Below are 19050 nucleotides of genomic sequence, written 5' to 3'. Positions count from 1 at the left end.
TGCTTTTCTGACACACTCTCCACCAGAACGCAGCCACCAGAGTGGGGAAGCCTTGAACCCCTGGCGAGCTGTAATGGAGGCAGCCCTCAGCCATTTCCAATCCTGCTCTCTGGCCCTTAGTGAAGCTCTGAGGAACTGATTCAGTTCCTGGTCAGTCCGGCTCCCGCCCCCAACCCCCCCACTCACTGTGTAGAGTCTCCGCCGAAGTCTGGCCAGAAGAGGGAAGGAGAGCTCGAGGCCAGGGAACCGACGAGCTGCTGGCATCTCCACGGAGCTGGACCCCCGATGGGGTCACCAGGGCTCTGGCCCAGGACGTAGGGGGTGGGGGGGGTGGGCAGTGGTCTCTGCTCCTGAATTTCAGGTTCTGCCCAGAAGGTAAGTTGGCCAGAGGTCTGCCCCAGAGGTCCCCTAAATCCCACACCAGGGGTGGGAAATGGAGCAGAATAGGGTGATCCCCTTTTCTCTGCTCTACAGCTGTTTCCACAGCTGGCTAGCCTGGCAGAAGCAAGGTAGCTCTTCTCTGTGTTGGCTGTAGCCTGGGTCCTCTGTCCGGTTTCTCTGTCTTCTCTCCAGTGCAGTGGTCAGAGCTCCAGCCCTACTCCCTGGCTCCCCCACCCGACTGCCTGCCCGCCCTCCCTCCCTCCTGCTTCCCTCCCGCCCCAGCTGAGCAGCTCTGACACTGGCTGAAAAAGGACCTTTCTGAATCACTGCCAAGAGGGCAGTGGGAATGGGGGGACTCTTCCTCCCAGCCACCAGAGCTGCCCCCCCGCCACTGCCTCCCCATACACAAGGCCCCCTGTCTCTGGCTTCCACCCCAGCCCCCATAGTTGCAGACAACTCCTGCGATTTTAGGGTGGGGGCAATGTCAATCAAGCAGTAGTGTACAAAGAGGGGTTATAGACTCCCATATGGGCTTGTCTGGGGCTGTGAGGGCTAGTGCATAGCCTGAGTTGGGGGCTTGGACACTAGAGAGCCGTTTCTGGACCTTGCAGGCAGACCCACTAGAGACCCTCCCCCATCTCCCAGTCCCAGCCTTGGCTAGGCGTCTCCTGGCTCCGGCCCTAATGTGGCCCTGTTACCCTGGTGCCCGACGGAAATAGGAGTCCGGCAGCCTGCCAGTGTGGGCCAGTCCAGCCAAGAGCAAGGGGGGTGGAGTAGGGGTGAGGAATCTCCACCCCCTCCCCTGAGATTGCCTTGTCTGCTGCCCACAACGCCCAGGGTGCCTCCTCCCCAGACCAGCTGGCCAAGATCCAAAGCCCCCTCAAAACAAATATGCAGCTAAACCCTGCAATGCCCCCACCTCAAAGCCACAGGATTCCAGGCTATAGGATGTCTCTTGAATAGCACCTACACAGACAACAGACCCAGCAAAAGGGAACTGGAGACACTCGATCAAGCCCCCGTGGGCCCCCCACGTTCCTAGAGCTGACAATTGATCCCTCTGCCCCTCCTCAAGGGCACCAGCTGCTGCTCTTACACTCTCCCTCACTACAGCCCCCAGACACACCTGACAGCTGCAGGAAGTCCTCTCAGGCCCCCTCAGCGCCCCCCTCCCAGCCCAGGGAGCCCATTTCTTGCACACTGCTCTCTTGTCCCTATCCAGCTGGCCACCAGCTCTGGGAGTCCCAGCTGGCTGGCGGAGTAGGCAGCTGGAGTGAGAGTTTTGGGGAGTCAGCATCCCAGGCTTTTTCCAAGGCCTCTCTCTCAGTGCTTGACCTCCCTGGCAGGGAAGTGCCCAAAGGGACAGCCATTTCCTGATCTGACCCAGGGAGGGGAGTAATAGGACACTCCCCAGCAATCAGTCCCTCTTTCCCATCCCCCTGTCATCCACCACTACCCAAAGCTTGTGCAGCCAGCCAGGTGCAGCCTCCCCTCGGTCCCAGTGAATCACCAGTCTGAGGCTGGAATCAGAGCTAAGGGACAAGACAAGGTCAGGCTGAGGTCACACTGGAGCTGACTTTCCCTCAAACCCTGGCAGACAATGTCACAGCAGAGAAGCCTACTGCCTACCTCCCACCAGACACCTGAAGGAGACCCAGGGATCTGACCACAAGTTAAGGGGCTGCTGGAATGGAGTGGCCAGATTGAAAATTCTAACCACCACCTGAAAGATGTGCCCCAAATCCACCAGAACCGCATGCCTGACTCTTCCTTTAGACATTGGGTAAGAACAAGCCTCAGAGCTTGCGCAGTAATCCAACTGTGGGAAGTTGTGAAGAAAAGCAAAGCATGGTCAGGGGTCGGAGCTCAGGCCAGCTCCTGGACCCCTTCTCTCAGCCCTGGAAAACAGCCACCTTTCTGCCCGACTTTGTCCTGTCAGTGACTGCCCTCTGCCGGCCAAGAGAGAAAGTGCTTGATTTCTAAAGTAAGGGAAGCAGCCCCATAAATAAGATACTCATATTTTCCAAAGCAAACAGGGACATTTGGCTTAATATGCAGATTCATAAAGCCAGTAAAAGGCAAGGTTCAGGGCACAGGAGCTCAGTGCCCATAGAAGACTAAACCCACATCCTGGCAGTGCTTCCGGGGCTCCCATGCAGCGTTGAAGCAAGCCCAAAGGGCAGCTTAATCGGTTCCCAGGGGACTCAGAGACACTGAAGCAGATGTCAGCATCAGGAACACACCACCACTGACTCGTCCCACCCATCCCACACACAAGCACGTCACCCTTCTTTACCCAGTCTCCCAGCCCCAGGATCTGTCCTGGGTCCCAGGAGCATAGACACCCCTCCCTCCTGAGAGGCTGCCCTCAGCTCACTGGCAGATGATGGGGCCTATTACCTGCTGGCCCTCCTCGGCCCCAATCAGGCGCTGATATGCAGATCTCTCCCCCATGGAACCCAAACTCCCGGCATTAGTGCCAGGGAAGTAGGCAGAGCCCTCGCAGCCCCCGCCCCTCCAGCGCACCGGCAGCGGCAGCGTCACCGTCACTGCCGTGCGTTCTGAGGGGCTGGGCCTCGAGCATCCTCCAGGGGGGCTGGAGCTGTTAAAACGCCTCAGCCAGGGCCCAGCCCGCTCCCCACTGCCCCGTATCAGCCGCCTGCGGTCAGAGGAGAGGAGCGGAGCCGGGTGGTCGCGGTCAGTCTTGCTGGGCCTGCTGCCGCCCCTCCCCCAATCCCTGCGCCCAGCCTCCATTCCAAGAAGCCGCTTCTCCGCTGCGCAGCACCACCCGCTGGTCCCCAGAGAGTCAGGTGCGGGGCCCCACCTTCACTGACCACGGAACCACAGCTCCCTTCAGCCCCTGGCCGTCTCCAGGACCCCAGAGCTCCACAGTCACCGATCAGATCCTGGGGATTCAAGGGCAGTTATATCCATGATAAGGGAGTCCATCCAAGAAGCTCACAGAGGGGAAACCTCCATCCTGACTCGACCTGAGACCCCTCCCTCCAGACGTTGGGGCCTGAAGCCTATCCTTCCACCAGCCAAGTCTCCACCTGGCTCCAATAATGCGCCCACCTGACGGGCTCCCTGGCGCGTGTGTTCGGCACTCCACCCAGAGAACCTGTCCAGCCCACTCCTCGCCCGCCGTGGAAGCCACGCCTCCAGCACCCGAACCCGGAGGGAGACCGCGCCCAGGCGCAGCCCACGCCTCTTCTCGCCGGCCTTGACTTCTCCCTGCCACCCCCTCCCGCCCCGCCCCCAAGACCGTGCTGTCTGCATCGGCTGTACGGGGCGTTCATGGCCTGGCAGAGTGCTGGGGCTGACCTCTCCGGCCTCAGATTCTGAGTGCCTCGAGAATCCACACTCCCTTCTGGAGGAGCTGCTCCAACATGTGTCCACGCAGGGCTGTCACCCAGTGCTGGGGTGAGGACACTGCTAGTGGAGGAAGTCCCACTGCAGGGGCTCTTCCTCTCTCTCTTACCCCAAGGGCCCCAGGGTGCCACAAGCACACTCTCTCATCCTCATGGCATCTGAAGCATCCACCGACTCCTGAGTACCAGGTATTTAGGGCTGATCTCAGGGCACCCTCACCCCTTGGGGTTTGGGGCAGAGCAGGAGGGAAATGCTGAGACTTCTCTACTCCCCACCCCCTCCTACACACACACTCAAACTCAAGACTGAAAAGAGACCCCAAGAGGGCACTAGGTGAGTTTCCATAAGGCTCACTCTCTTCAAAAGCTCCTTCTCCATCTTGAAGCACCCCAGGGCAGGGGACGACCCTGTGCCAGGAAGGGCGTCTACTCTAGGCAGAAGCTCCTCTGCACCTTACTGCAGCTATGGCAGAAAGTGGCCTCAGGAGCAGCTGCAGGAACCCAAACTCAGAAGGCTGTGGAGAGAGGCTGAAAATGCCAGGCCCACCTATCTCTTCTTTCTCCTGGTTGGATAAAGGGTCTGATCCAAACCATTCTGCCTTCCTGCTTTCTCCCTGCCTCCTCCCTCCATAAGCCCCCTGCCTCTTAATGCCATCCTGTTACAGGATATCCACAAAATCCAAACTGCCTCTAAGATTTGGGGAATCTACCCCACATGTATTCCCTCTGGTTTACAACTTGCCCTCTTGTCTCTAATGGGAGCGGGTAGTGGTTAGGAATCAGCCTGCCTCTGCTGTCTACGCCCCTCTCCCAGGCTCTCCAAAGCATCAGTGAAGTGACAAATCCACACTGAGAAGCAGACGTGACATGTAATTTCCGGCCAAGAGGATTTTTCCAAAACAATCTACCGTATTCTCAGGAATATATGCCAACTCCACCTCCAGGCCAGCCCTTTCCCACCTCTGCCTTCCCTCTTTTCCAAGCCCTAGAGGGAAAACAACAAACTAGGGAGGAAAGAAGAGGGGGCTTATGACTCCTCTCCCAGCCAGAGAATTATCTTGCCTCCACATTCCAGCCCCACCAAGCCTGATCAGCCTCAGCTCACCCCTCTGTGCACAGGGCCTAAGCTTCTGGACCAAGGCCAGGCTGGTTCCCCTTGGGACCTCATCCCAGAGGGAACTGCACAGGCAACCCCACACCTTTAGGTCATCCCAGGTCTGACATCACACTGGTCTCTGGAGGAGGATGGCCAAGGGCCAAGGGACAGAAGGGGGTGATTCAGACACACACCATGGCTGTCCACACCCTTTCCATCTCCAGGACACAGTGGGCCACTGCCTTCCAGGGGAGTTTGGCAGCTGAGGTCCTGAGGACAGTCAAGGCTGAGGCATATTTGCCAGCAGAGCTGGGCCCACAGGCTCTGAGTCCAACCTTGAGACCTCGTTACCCTTCTCCTTAACTGTTGGTACTTCCTAAGACTTTGGATCTCACCCTTTCTTCTCTTCCCTCCCTGGGGGTCACCTCCTCTCCTCCCAGGGCTCCAATTACCACCATGTGCTGTCTGTCTCCATTCCCAGACTTTTACAGCCAGCTCCCCTAGGAGCATGCACAGGTACCACAAATTCTGCATATCCAAACTGAGCTTATCACCATCCCCTTAAACCTAGTGAATGTGTGCTCCTATATCTAGACTGAGAACATCACAAGCCAACACCAGCCATCTAAGCTAGAAATCTCACCTCCAACATTAATTCCCTACCTTCCACAGTGAACAGGCCACAAAATCTTGTTTCTACCTTCTCATTACTCCCCGCATCAATAACATTGGGACAAGAGTCAGACAGACCTGGGCTGAAATCTTGCCTCGGTCACTCTCTAGTCAGACAACTTTGGGGCAAATGACTTAACCTCTAAGCCTCAATTTCTTCTTCTGTAAAATGGGGATAAACAGTACCTCCTTCATAAAGTGTAAATTCAATGAGATCATAAATAGCCCACTTAAAACAGTATCTGGCACATATTTATTGCAATTACTGTCATCTGAACACAGATCTGAAGTTCCTCTTCCACTTACATCCTTCTGTAACTCTTCATTGAGTCAAGTACAAGGCCCTTTAGGATCCAGCCCTTGCCTATCTGTCCACCTCTACCTGTTATCTTTTCCTTCAAAGTCTCTATATTCTAGCCAAGTCAAATACTCGCCCTTCCCTAGACATACCGTCTTCTTTGAACTACTCTTTGTGATACTTTGTTTGTCTACATGAACTCCTACACATCCCTCAAGACCCAAATAAAATGTCATTTCCTTTGTAAACTCCCATTTCCTCCCCCTAAATGGTTCTTTTTCCCATGTTTCCCATGTTATTTTGTTAAAGTGTGTCTGAAAACAAGAGTTGTATAAACACATGTGGAAAACAGCCAAAAGAATAAAAAACTTTTAATCATCCACCATGCTCTGAACCTTAATGGGTCACTATTTCTGTAGCACTCTAAATTAATACATAATTCTATTGAGGAGCCCTATGTACATACCTCTGTTGTGGTTTGTACACTGTCAATTAACCATCTGTTTATCTGTCACCTTGAAGGAAGAATCTGCAGGGGACATGGTCAAGAGTTTCCTGACAGGGACTTCAAGCCTCTGTGACAGACACTGGAGAAAGGAGGCCTGCTTCTTTTCTAGTGAGCTGGTGCCACCTTACGTCTGTCCAGTGAATACCAGCAATAAGCCTGGTTGCCCTCTTAGGCTCTGGCTTTGCTTTCCCGCTTATTCCTAACCCTCAAAAGCAAGCACTTTCATGGGAAGAGGGTCCGTCAATCTCATTACAGCTACTCCTGCCCTAGACCCATTAAGCTACTTTTCTCCCCCAAAGCTGCTTCAGCCCCAGGGACAACACAGCCAGTCCCTCAAGGCAGAAGGAGAGCTTTGACTCAGACTTCTCCACGAAGGCTGCCGTCTCATCAAACTGGACGCAGAGATGGGTTACAGGACAAACAGGGTTAATGGGAAGGAGGTCTGGTTTGTTAGGCACCCCAGCCTTGCAGAGAGAGAGGAGGGGGGACGGGAGTGACAAGGTGGGAAGGTAGAGTGCAGAAGCAAGGTAGATACACTGGGATACAGGGACCCTCCTATGCCTCATCTCCTTAGACTCTAGCAGAGAAGGATGTGTAACTTTCAGAGAGGAGATGAAAGAATCTGACTAGACACCAGAACAGACCCACACTGAACGCAACACCTCCCCAAATTTACCAACTTGGTCTTGAAAGTACTTTGTAGCTGTTTCATGCTCCACCAGCAAAAGACTGGTGTGCCAACCCTAACACCCACAGACAGGACACTGAGAGCCCTACATGTTCCTGGAGCATCCCTCCCCCGCACATAAACACCAGTCTCGTGTGACAGAGTGTAAACTGCTGCAGCTGTCTGGGTCTCGGGCACACTCACACCACACACGCCTGGGTGTCAGGCCTAGGAGGCAGCATACTGCAGAGAGCTGCCTCTCACCAATCCTCTGGCCCAAGCATCATCACAGCACTGAGGCCCAGCAGAGAATCCCAGGAAGGAAGGATGCAGTCTGGCTCCCAGCCACCAGCCACTCCCTAGCTCTTCCAGGGCTGGGCAGAGGCTGCCCAGCTGGTCACCCCGCCTGCCGGCTCAAGCCTCACCCCACCCCCAACCCCTGAGCGGAGCCTAGAGCTAAAGGGGCCTATTGTTGGGCCCTGGAGGTGGGGTGGGGAAAGAAGCCAGAGCTGTGAATTAGAGAGCATTTACTCTGTGAGAGGGACTGCTCATCCCCTTGGGACCATGTCCACACCAGTGCAGGGCAGGCTGCTGGGCCCCGGAAAAGAAGGGTCTGAATCTGGGAGTGAGAGAGATGTCAGGGACTTCAAGATATTTAAGATATATTAAATCCCACCCATTTAGCAATAAAGAAACCGAGTCCCTGAAAGGGAAAATACATGCCGGGTCTAAGGCATTAAGAAGCCGGGATAGGCAACAGATCCCTAGGAGATGGGGAAGATCAACAGCTCAGAGCAACAGTGATTCCCTTCTGGCCGTGGAAGGGCAGCCCTGACAAGGTTAGGGATTAGTAAAGATCAGGGGCCAGGGAGGAGAACTTGCCTCAAAAGGAGACACAGCACCCATGGGACAGGCAGAGACAAGGAGAACCAAGAGTTCTCACGTCTAGCGAAGCCCTTGGCTCCAGAGCACCAGGAGGTGCAGCTGCTGAAGGGATGGCCCAGGCCAACCCCCTCGCCCCACGCCCCCTCTTCAGTCACTCACCATGTACCTACTATGTGCTCACCTGGTGCTAGGGTTTGGGGAAATGTGAAGAAGTCACTATTCGGGGCCTCAAGAAGACACTATGTGCATGTTCTTTACTAAAAGCTTTACCTTCACTGCTTGATTAACCCTCGCCCCTTACTACCCTACATCATCCTGATTTTACAGAGGAGGAACCTGAGGCTCTGGAGAGGCAAATGGGGTCACCCAGAGAGTAAGAGATGAAGCCGGAATTCAGTCCATATACACCTATACACTAAACTGTTTGGCTCAAGGATTCGGGCCCATGGAGGGCAGAGCTGGAGTCTAATTTGTTAAATATATGCTGGATACTGAATGAATTCATGGATTCTGCAAGGAAGTTTTAAGAGGGATTAGAGGTTCCAGGAAAAGATAGTGGATTGCACATGCGCACATAATTTCACCCCTTCCCAAAACCCCATCGAAGCTATATAATTTCCAAAAGAGAAATTCTCTGAATGCAAAAGTAAGGACAGGAAAAATAGTGGAGGAAAAAACCACAACAAAGCCTTGGAAGCTGAAAGTAGATGGGCCAGTGATAACGGAGAGCAGACCTGAGAAAAATCACAAACCACAGGGTAAAAAGTGCCTGACTGACCCCTTAGAATCCTCAAAAGGCGTGGGAACTGGCAGCCCCAGAAACCTCTAGAAGAAGGTGACAGAGTGAAGTGCTAAAAACACAGAGGATTAGTTCAAAGCTGTTTAAGAAGCAGTAAGACCCCCTAGACGCCCTCCCCAACACAAAGCCACCGGGCTGCTGCCCCAGTGCCTACCACCCAGCACAAGGATCTCCCTGCAGGGGTAAAGGCAGGTCTCTGCACAGGCACAGTGGGCACAGCTGAGAATGGGGCACCGCGTGCCCCACAAGGAAGTATAGATGTGGAGATCCCAGTCCCCTTCTTGACTTGTTCTCGGGCCTCCACTGCCTGGCGAAGACAAGAGTGTCCTTTCTAGGGACTCTGATTAGGCCAAGAAAGTTATAAAGAAACCAACACTGAAGTTCCCAGCCAGGTCACCATACAAAGAAGCTCCATCGACAGCCACCCGGCGCCGTAGTCCCCAACTCTCAGCCAAGAGCAGACAATAAAAATTACCAGACACCCAAGGAAAGCCTCTAACATGAAAGAGGGTAAAACACTCAGAAAAAAGCAACCAAGAGGAAACTGACCATGCAGGAGATTTCAGACAGAAAATGCTCATTAATATCCTGAGACACAAGATGCTGTGTCTACAAAGTAAGAACAGGATATGATTTTTTTAATAGTGGGAATAAACAATTATAAATACGACAGGAGACATAAAATATTCAACAGACCTATCCCCACCCTACTCAGCAGAGTGCTCATAAATACTTGTTGAATGGATAAATGAGTCAGTGTTTCACAAACTTGAACACACATACAGATTATCTGGGGAAACTTGTTAAAATACAGATTCAGATTCCATAGATACGGGGTAGGGCCTAAGATTCTGAATTTCTAACAAGCTCCCAAGTGACAACGTGCTCGTACTTAGACCATACTCTAGGGCCCTCGCTAAACTCTGGAGTGGTAGCTCTCTGCCCTGGCTGTGCATTTAAGTCACCTGGGAGGTAGGAAAGGGTTAACGTGTGGGCTCTACTCACTGAGATTCTAATCAACTTGGTCTAGGTGAGACTCAGGCATCAGATCTTGAAGTCGCTTCAGATAACCTAGACTGGGGTTAAGAACCAATGTTCTGGAGAAAGCCTGTAACTCTGCCAATCACTGGTCCTGGCCAGAGCAGTCCTGTTTTCAAACATTCTCTCCCATTGCTGACACTGACCACTCTTTCAGAAGGCCCTTCTCATCATGGCCTTGAGCATCAGCTTATGAGACTATTCACTATACAGATGATAATTCTCAATTCTAAGTCCAATTAGTGTCAGTGGATGGAGAAATCATTCTACTAAATTTCCAAAATTCATGCCGAGAATTTTTTCATTAGATTCACACACTTATCCTAATTTTTTTAATTAAAAAAAAACTAGACCTTAAAATTTTAGCAAGTCCTCTCTTTTAAAAAAATATTTTTTTTCAGTGAAATGTGGGTATCTCCCTAGCCAAAACTCCTAATCCATTCTCCCAACGTTTCTGTTAAAACTTAAGTTGAATTTGGTAGTTTTGTGTCTATCTTATCCATGCCACACATGAGATAATTTAATGTCAACAGACGTTTACTGCTACTGTAACTGCCAAAAGCACAATAGAAGGAATGGAGGATAAAGTTCAGGGAATCTTCCACAGGGGAGAGCAGAAGCCCACACCCAGCCACATAATTAGGAAATGATTAGGAAATAGAATCCTGGAGACAAAGGGTCCTGAATGACTGTAGACTTCAGTATTAACTCTGGAACCTAAAAACGATGTCTTTAAAATTCTGAAGGAAAGCAATTTCCAGCCTAGATCTCTATATTCAGGTAATTGAGTGATTGAGTATCAGACTGGCAAGGTCTCAAAATAATTTACTACCCTTTCACTCTCCTCTCTCAGGAAGCATATACTTTAATACTTTAGTAGCTTCCTGAGACAGGAATGACAGAGAACAAGGAGTCCATACTGCTTCAGGGCACAAGGCTCTGAAAGAGACTTCTTCAGAAAGACGAATTTGATAGAATACCTAGCGGAATTGACATCCTGAGAAATTTAGATAGCTACTAGAGAATTTGACTAACTGAAAGGCACATAGAAAACTAAGCAAACAAAAGAAGCAAGTCCATGAAGGACAAAAAGGTGTGCAGAAAAGGAAAAGTCATCACAGTTTACTATACCATAACAATATAAACACGGACAGTAGGATGAAGAAAAAAAAAATGAGATACATCCAGAGTGCATGAACTGGAAGATGGGAAAGTAGAAGGGTGGGAATGAGGGAATTAAAGTAAAATCTTCATCTTTGGCCAAGATGGGTTAAGAGGGATCAGAGTTACCCTTCTAACTGAAATGCCACACAGACACATAAAAGAAGGATAAAATATAAAAATGGTTTTGAAGACACCAGACATTAAGAAACAAAGGGCAGTGATACCAATGAGACAGGAAACAGCCCTATGGTTGAGTTTCTAGGCTACAGAACAGGGAAGGGAGCCAGATGGACCCCGAAAGACTCTCTGAGTTGAGGAGATAGAGCTGAGACTCTGGGGATACTTAGGTGGCCAGAATTCACAGAACAGAGCATCTGAGAAGAGACAGTACCACAGAGGTCTGTAAAAGATCCCCGCTGAGTAGTCAGCTGAGTTCTGATCATTACACGAATGTGCAGAAACTACCCAAGGCTGGTGAAAAGAACTACCCAAAAGGATTAGATGTAACAGTGCCTGGTGCTCACAGGGCTGGGAAAAGTGCCCTTTCCCACTAGCCAGACTGGAAAAGTGAGGTGCTTGGTAGACTAGAGAGGCAGATCTCAGCAGTGGGAAATTATTAGCCCTAGACTGAGCATGGCTCTGGTCCCACCTATCTAATGTTAAAACCGAGACCCAAGAGGATCAAACTGTTTCCCAGTCACTTAACTGCATCCCAGAACAAAGCCCAAGAATACTTAAAGGAATACAAAAATAGCCAGCATCCAACGAAGTAAAATTGCTTGGCATCCAATAAAAAAATTATTAGCCATGCCCCCCAAAAAAGAAAAAAAGGCAAGAAGCTATAATCCATAATGAGGAGATAAAGCAATCAACCACGACCAACCTGGAACTGACACAGATGTTAGAATTAGTAGACAAAGACACTACAACAATTATTATAACTAAATTTTTAAAGACTGTAATTGAACTTCTAGAATTAAAAAACACTGAATGAAATGAAAAAATAAGGTAAATGGAATCAAAGGCAGATTAGACAGTGCAGAAGAAAAACTGGGTGAACCTGAAGACACAGTAACAGAAACTACCCAAAACTGAAGGGAGGAAAAAAGATTTCTTTTCAAATGAACAAAGCATCAGTGTGCAGTAGGACAATTTCAATTGGCCTAAAATACGTATGATTGGAGTTCCCAAGGAAAGGAGAGTTGGGAACAGAAACATTTTTTGAAGACATAATGGCTGAAATTTTGTCATATTTGATGGAAACTAAGAGATTCAAGAAACTCAATGAACTCCAACACAAGACACATGAAAAACACTACACCATTGCACACAGAAATCAAACTGCTCAAAATCAGAGATAAAAATCTCAAGAAGTAGTTAGGGAGGGCAAGGGAGACAAGTTACACACAGGAAATAAAAATAAAGATGACAAAAGATTTCTTGCAGAAACAATGGAAATGAGGACCAGTGGCACAAAATCATTAAAGTACTATAAGAAAAAATGACCTATAATTCTATTCCAATGGAAATATCTTTTTAAAACAAAGGCTAAATAAACTTTTTAAATATACAAAAGCTGAAAGAATTCAACACCAGCAGACCTGCCCTATAATAAACGTTAAAGGAAGTCCTTTAGGCAAAAGGAAAAATAATATCATATAGAAATACAGATCTATGAAAAGAAATGAACAGTACTGGAAAAGGCAACTATATGAGTAAACAGTTAAGATATATTCTTACTATTTAAATTATTTTAAAAGATAAATCGACTGTTTAAACAAAAATTATACCAACATAGTGTGTGGTTCATCACATGTATAATTATAACTTTTGACAAAAATGGCATGAGAGGAGAAGAATGAAAATATACTATTTTAAGGCTCTTACACTCATATCACTTGAAGGCAGACGATGATAAATTAAAGATGTACATTATGGATCCTGCAGACATTACAAGGAAACTATCCTCATAAACATAGAGGCAAAAACTCTTAACAAATCTTTAGCAAACAGAATCCAACAATATATATAAACAATCATACTCATGACCCAATGGAGTTTGTCTCAGGAATGAGAGGCTGATTTAGTATTTGAAATTGCTATGTAATTCAACATGTTAATAAACTAAGAAAGAAAATCCTATGATCATTTTGATAAACACAGAAAAAACATTTGACAAAATCCAACATCCATTTCTATTAAAAATCTCAGCAAAATAGGAATAGAAGGTAGCTTCTCCAATCTGATAAAGATCATATATGAAAAACCTACAGCTCAATCATTCATAATGGTGAAAGACTGAATGTTTTCCCCTGAAGATCAGGAACAAGGTGTCTAATCTTCTATTCAACCTTATACTAGAGGATATAGCCAGTGCAGTCAGGCAAGAAAAGAAATGACAAGACTTAAAAAATCAGAAAGGAAGAAGTAAAATTGTCTTTATTAGCAGATGACATGGCAGTCTATATATAAAATCCAATGGAAGTTAAGAAGAAGCTACTAGAGTAAGTCTGTTGGCAATTTGGCAGGATATAAGGTCAATATACAGAAGTCAATTGTATTTACACATTTATATTTATACATGCCAACAAACAACTGGAAACTGAAATTTAAAAAACAATACCATCTTACAACCACATTTTTGGCAACAGCAAAAAGGCAGTAGCAACTATCAATGGATGAATAAACAAAATGTTGTATATTCATACAATGGATTACTATTCAGCCTTAAAAAAGGAAATTCTGACACTTGCTACATGGATAAGCCTTGGATATCTTTGGTAAGTGGAAAAAAAACAGTCACAAAAGGACAAATACTTGTATGAGTCTATTCCCATGAGGTATTCAGAGTAGTCAAATTCACAGAGGCAGAAAGCAGAATGTGGCTGCTAGGGGGATAGGGTAGAAGGGGGAATAGAGAGATTGTTTAATAGGTACAGTTTCAGTTTTGCAAGATAAAAAAAGTCCTGGAGATGGACAATGGTGATGGTTGCACAACAACATGAGTATACCTAATAGTACTGACCTATACACTTTAAAATGATTAAAATAGTAAAATTTTGTTGTGTATATTTTACCACAATTAAGGTAAATTTAAAAAACTGAATTCCATTAAAAATACCACTTACTTCAAAAATGAAATACTTAATGATGTATCTGACAAAAGACATAAAAGATCTGTATACTATAAACTACAAAACACGTGAAATTCTTAAAAATCTAAATAAATACAGGGATACCCACTGTTCATGGGTCAGGATCAATATTGCTAAAATGTCAGTTCTCCACAAATTGACCTCTAGATTCAGTGCAATCCCAATTAAAATCCCAGCAGGCTTTTTGGTAGAAATTACCAAATTGTTCTAAAATGCATATGGAAGTACAATGAATCTAGAATAACTACGGCCAATTTTGAAAAGGAAAAACAAAGTTCAAGATCTTTCCCTGATTTCAAAACTTACTATAAAATCTACAGTGATCAAGAGAGTATAGTCCTGAGATAAAGATAGAGAAGTCAGATCAATAGAACAAAACGTTCAGATTTAGGTCTACACACATACAGTTGATTTTCAATAAAGGTACAAAGGCAATTCCATGAAGAAACAAGTCTATTCAAAAATTCTGCTGGATCTCCACATGTAAAAAAACTGAACTTCAATTCATACCTTGCACCACATACTAACCCAAGAATTTGCCCAAAATAGATTGTAGACCTAAATGTAAATCTCATAACTATAAAAGCTATAGGAGAAAGCCATCATGCTTCGGGTTAGGCAAAGAGTTCCTAAAAGCATAATCCATAAAACAAGCTGGTAAATTGGAGTTCATCAAAATTTAAAACTTCTGCTCTTGCCATTGTGGAACACAGTATGGAGATTCCTCAAAGACTAGGAATTGACTTACCATATGACCTAGTAATCCCACTCCTGGGCATATATCCAGAAGGAACCCTAATTCAAAAAGACACCAGCACCCCAATGTTCACAGCAGCATTATTTACAATAGCCAAGTCATGGAAACAGCCTAAATGTCCAACGACAGATGACTGGATAAAGAAGTTGTGGTATATTTATACGATGGAAAACTATTCAGCCATAAAAAAACTGACAACATAATGCCATTTGCAGCAACATGGATGTCCCTGGAGAATGGCATTCTAAGTGAAGTAAGCCAGAAAGAGAAAGAAAAATACCATATGAGATCGCTTATACGTGGAATCAAGAAGAAGGAAGAAGGAAGAAGGAGGAAGAAGGAGGAGGAAGGAGGAGGAAGGAGGAGGAAGGAGGAGGGAGGAGGAGGAAGGAGGAGGGAGGAGGAGGGAGGAAGGAGGAAGGAAGAAGGAAGAACACCAATGAACTTAAATATAAAACAGAAACAGACTCATAGACATAGAATACAAACTTGTGGTTGCCAGGGGAGAGGTGGGTGGGAAGGGACAGACTGGGAGTTCAAAATTTATAGATACTGACAGGTACATATAGAATAGATAAACAAGTTTATACCATATAGCACAGGGAAATATATACAAGATCTTGTGGTAGCTCACAGTGAAAAAGAATGTGAAAATGAATATATGTATATTCATGTATGACTGAAAAATTGTGCTCTACACTGGAAATTGACACAACATTGTAAACTGACTATAACTCAATAAAAGAAAAGAAAAGAAAAAATAAAAAAATAAAATAAAACTTCTGCTCTTAAAAAGACACTGTTAAAAAAATTAAAATGCAAGCCAGAGCCTGGAATAAAATATCTACAAATCAAATATCCCATAAAGGGCTTGTGTCCAGAGTATATAAAAACTCTCAAAACTTAGTATGGAAAAAAAACCCCAAAAACTTCACACAACTATAAAATGGGTAAACAAGTTGAATAGACACATCACCAAAGATACACAGATGGCAAAAAAAAGCACAGGAAAAGATGCTCAATAACATCAGTCATTAAAGAAATGCAAATCAAAACCAACATGAGATATCATTACAGACCTATTAGAATGCCTCAATTTAATGAGACTGATCATACCAAGTGTTGACAAAGTAGTGAACAAACTAGAACTTTCCTACACAGCTGGTGGGTATGTTACACGGTACAACCCTTTGGAAAAGAGCCTGGCAGTTTGTTAAAAGTTAAATGTACACCCACCATACGATCCAACTATTTCAGTCCTAAGGATTTACCCAAGAGAAATAAAAACATATGTCCATATTAAGACTTATGCAAATGTTCATAGTACTTTTACCTGTAATAAGCAAAAACTGAGAAAAACCTGTCAGGAGGTGAATGGATACACAGACTGTGGTATATACATACAATGGAATACTTTTCAGCAATAAAAAGAAATGAGCAATTGATACACATGACAACATGGATGACTATCAAAATAATTATGCTGAATGAAAAAAGCCAGGCAAAAAAAGAGCACATACTGTATGATTCGACTTAAATAAATTCTAGGTGATGTGAATTGATGTCAGTGACAGAGAGCAGATCATTGTTACCTGGGGAAGGGTGATGGCAAAGGAGGCGTGGGAAGGAGGGATTACAAACAGGCACAAAAAACTTTGAGGGGGTTGGGAATAATGGGTATGTTCATTACCTTGACTGATCCTGTTTCACAGGTATATGCATATGTTAAAACTTGTTAAATTATGTTTTAAATAGGTTTCATTTACCATATGTCATTATACTTTAATAAAGCTGTTCTTAAAAACAAAAAGGCACTTCAGCTTCCAGAATAAAGCACAAGGCAGGGGGTAATCGTCAGCTTAGAGGCCAGAGGAAATGATCTTGGAGCACTGACCCCTCCTCCCTACCATCACAGCTCCTGGGATGGTGGGCACCAGATCGACAAAGAAGGGTCCGGGCCCTCTGCACTCAGGACACTGAGTGGGGAAAAACATGCCCCACCACACAGACAAGGAAACTGAAGCCCGGAGACGTTATTCTGCCTCAAGAGGTTCACAGCTGGTAACCTAGATCTGCCAAAGTCCTTCTCCCTTTCTTCGTCTACCACAGATTCAAGAGTCAACCTGAAACAGGGTGAAGATGTGTGCTTGGGTGTATGTGTTTAGAACAGACAATTCTCTCTATTGAAGCCAGAGAGCCAGAACCAGTCTGGCCATCCCAGAAGCAGATGCCATGGATATAGCAGCTGAACTTCCGGTGCATGAGTGGGGTGGCAGGACGACAGGTAGGCGTGGGATGAAGAAGCTGACAGTCAAGTTTAGGTTTGCATGAGGACCAGGCTAACCGGCTTCTCCAGCACAATTCCAGCAGCTGCCTGCCTAGGAGGCCACCACCACTCCCCCTGCCCCGACAGGAAAGGACTATCTCCACCCAGTCCGGTTGGGACAGGAGTCTGGGGGCCATCTGAATCAGAGCTACTCCCTTGGGCTGGGCAGAGATGGGTCTCAGCTAAGGCACCCACCCCCACCTGAGGGCTAGAGAAACAAGAACTCAAGACAGTGCCAGGTAAGAGGTGAACAGCCCTAGGAGGATGAGGCCCACAAGTGGCCAGTCAAGCTCCTTGGGGCCAGGAATGAAAAGGCCTGGCACCCAGGCCACGAAGGAGTCAACAGGAGGCCAAATTTAGCCCCCATCCCTGCAAAGCCCCAACTCTAAGCTGGGCTGGGAGCTGGCCCTGACTGGTACAAAACTCATGATGCCACAGCTGCCCATCTGTCCACCTCCACGGGGTGGGGCTGAGGTCTGGACCACAGAGGATACCCATAGTCCAGCAGTGCAGATAACCCTTCCTCTCCCACACTTTCAGGTTTGGGTCGTTAAAAGCCCACATGGAGGCAGAAGTCCTCACCAGTAGCTCTCTGCTCTTCTGCCCACTATTCATCCTTGGCTCTGGGCCCTCAGGATTAATCAAATGTGACAAGAAGGTGTGTCAGGCACGGGTCAGGCTCGTGCCCAAGTCACTGGCTGCCACACTTGCATCTCAGCTCACGTGGCCAACAGGGTTGAAAGATAAGGTCCTCTTAATGTAATGCTGCCCCTTCCCTTTTTTGGAATGTATTTTGAGGACGTGAGGCAGCCTGTGCTGATTTCACCATCCCAGCTATGGCACAGAGGCACCTCTATCTCCACCAGTAGACGGGTAGAGGGGTGACTACCTCCTCATCAACCTCAGCCTGGGGTTCCCCCCCTTCCTTCTGCCCAGGCCTGGCAGCCACCCAGTCTCACCACCAGTCTAGACTCTAAGGAAATGTCCCATCACTCCAGTTGGCACAAACAGTACTGGGGGGAGGGGTCCTGCATTGCTGCTGAAAACTGCACTGCTTCCTCCTTCTCCAGGTTTAAACACAGGGAATGAACAAGGGCAGTTTGAAGACTACACTCTCCTGAGATAACTGCAGCCCCCTCCTTCCAAACACACCAATTTCTGCTGAGAACAGGACTGGCTTCCTTACCTGAGGCCTTCTGCTGCCTCTCTGCAGACACAGCTTTCGATGTTCCGGCTCAGGTTGCAAAAAAGGATCCAGCAAGACGCTTGCTTTCGGACAGTGGTTTCCAAAGCTCCCAGGTTCACGACGCTCTTCTGCTCCCCACTCCCCAAACCCCTACATCCTGCTTTCACCTCGGCCCTGCCCTGATCCTGATACTGAGCAGCCGACCTGGGGGTTACCACCTCCTCCTCCGCCTGCGCCTCCGGATCCTGTGTCCCTCAGGGGGCCCCTCTCCCTCCGGAGACCCCTTCCCGTCCAGGTATGTTTCCTGGACAGCGCGCACAACCTGTCCTTCCTGCACCCCAGGCAGCCAATTCGCTTCCTGCACCCCTAGGCGCCCCTCCCCCTCAGGCCCCCGGGGCCCCACTGGCCGGGCCCTCCCCACTACCTCGAGTCTCTTGCGACGTGCCGGGGCCTCTCCCAGAACCACCGCCTCCCGTCTGAGGTGCCCGCAGCTCTCCCAGTACTGCTCCCCAGAACTTTCGGGCTCCTCTCTGCGCTCCCAGGAGCGGTCTCCGAACTCAGACAGTTGCTCGGGCTGCTGCAGCAGCCTGCGTGGGCTCCCCTCCCCCCGCTCCTGCACCCCGGCGCGGGCCTCTCCCCGCTCCTGCACTGCGGGGCTGGCTCCCCCCTTCTCCTGGTGCTGCTTGCGGGGCCCTAGCCCCTCCTCCTGCACCACAGGCCAGCCCGCAGAGCCCGTCCACGACGGCG

General features: G+C 47.9%; 1 protein-coding gene across 9 annotated transcripts in view; it reads right to left on the bottom strand.

The window, feature by feature from the left end:
* The window catches only part of TNK2 (tyrosine kinase non receptor 2), a 41393-nt gene extending 22699 nt beyond the window's left edge, over window positions 1–18694 (bottom strand). For 4 of the 9 annotated variants that reach the window (XM_031683433.2, XM_072963642.1, XM_072963655.1 and 1 more), the window contains exon 1: window positions 2782–2850. In XM_031683433.2, coding sequence (XP_031539293.2) covers window positions 2782–2835 — 54 coding nt within the window. In that variant the 5' untranslated portion in view covers window positions 2836–2850. Of the gene's footprint in view, window positions 1–186; window positions 587–2781; window positions 2853–18303 lie in introns of those variants that run through there. The other 5 variants (XM_031683422.2, XM_072963635.1, XM_072963671.1 and 2 more) reach the window with 5 other exon arrangements.
* Between the last annotated feature and the right edge of the window lie 356 nt (window positions 18695–19050).

The sequence above is a fragment of the Vicugna pacos genome, chromosome 1 (genome assembly GCF_048564905.1).
Source record: "Vicugna pacos chromosome 1, VicPac4, whole genome shotgun sequence".
Taxonomy (NCBI): domain Eukaryota; kingdom Metazoa; phylum Chordata; class Mammalia; order Artiodactyla; family Camelidae; genus Vicugna; species Vicugna pacos.
This window is presented reverse-complemented; position numbering and strand designations above follow the sequence as displayed.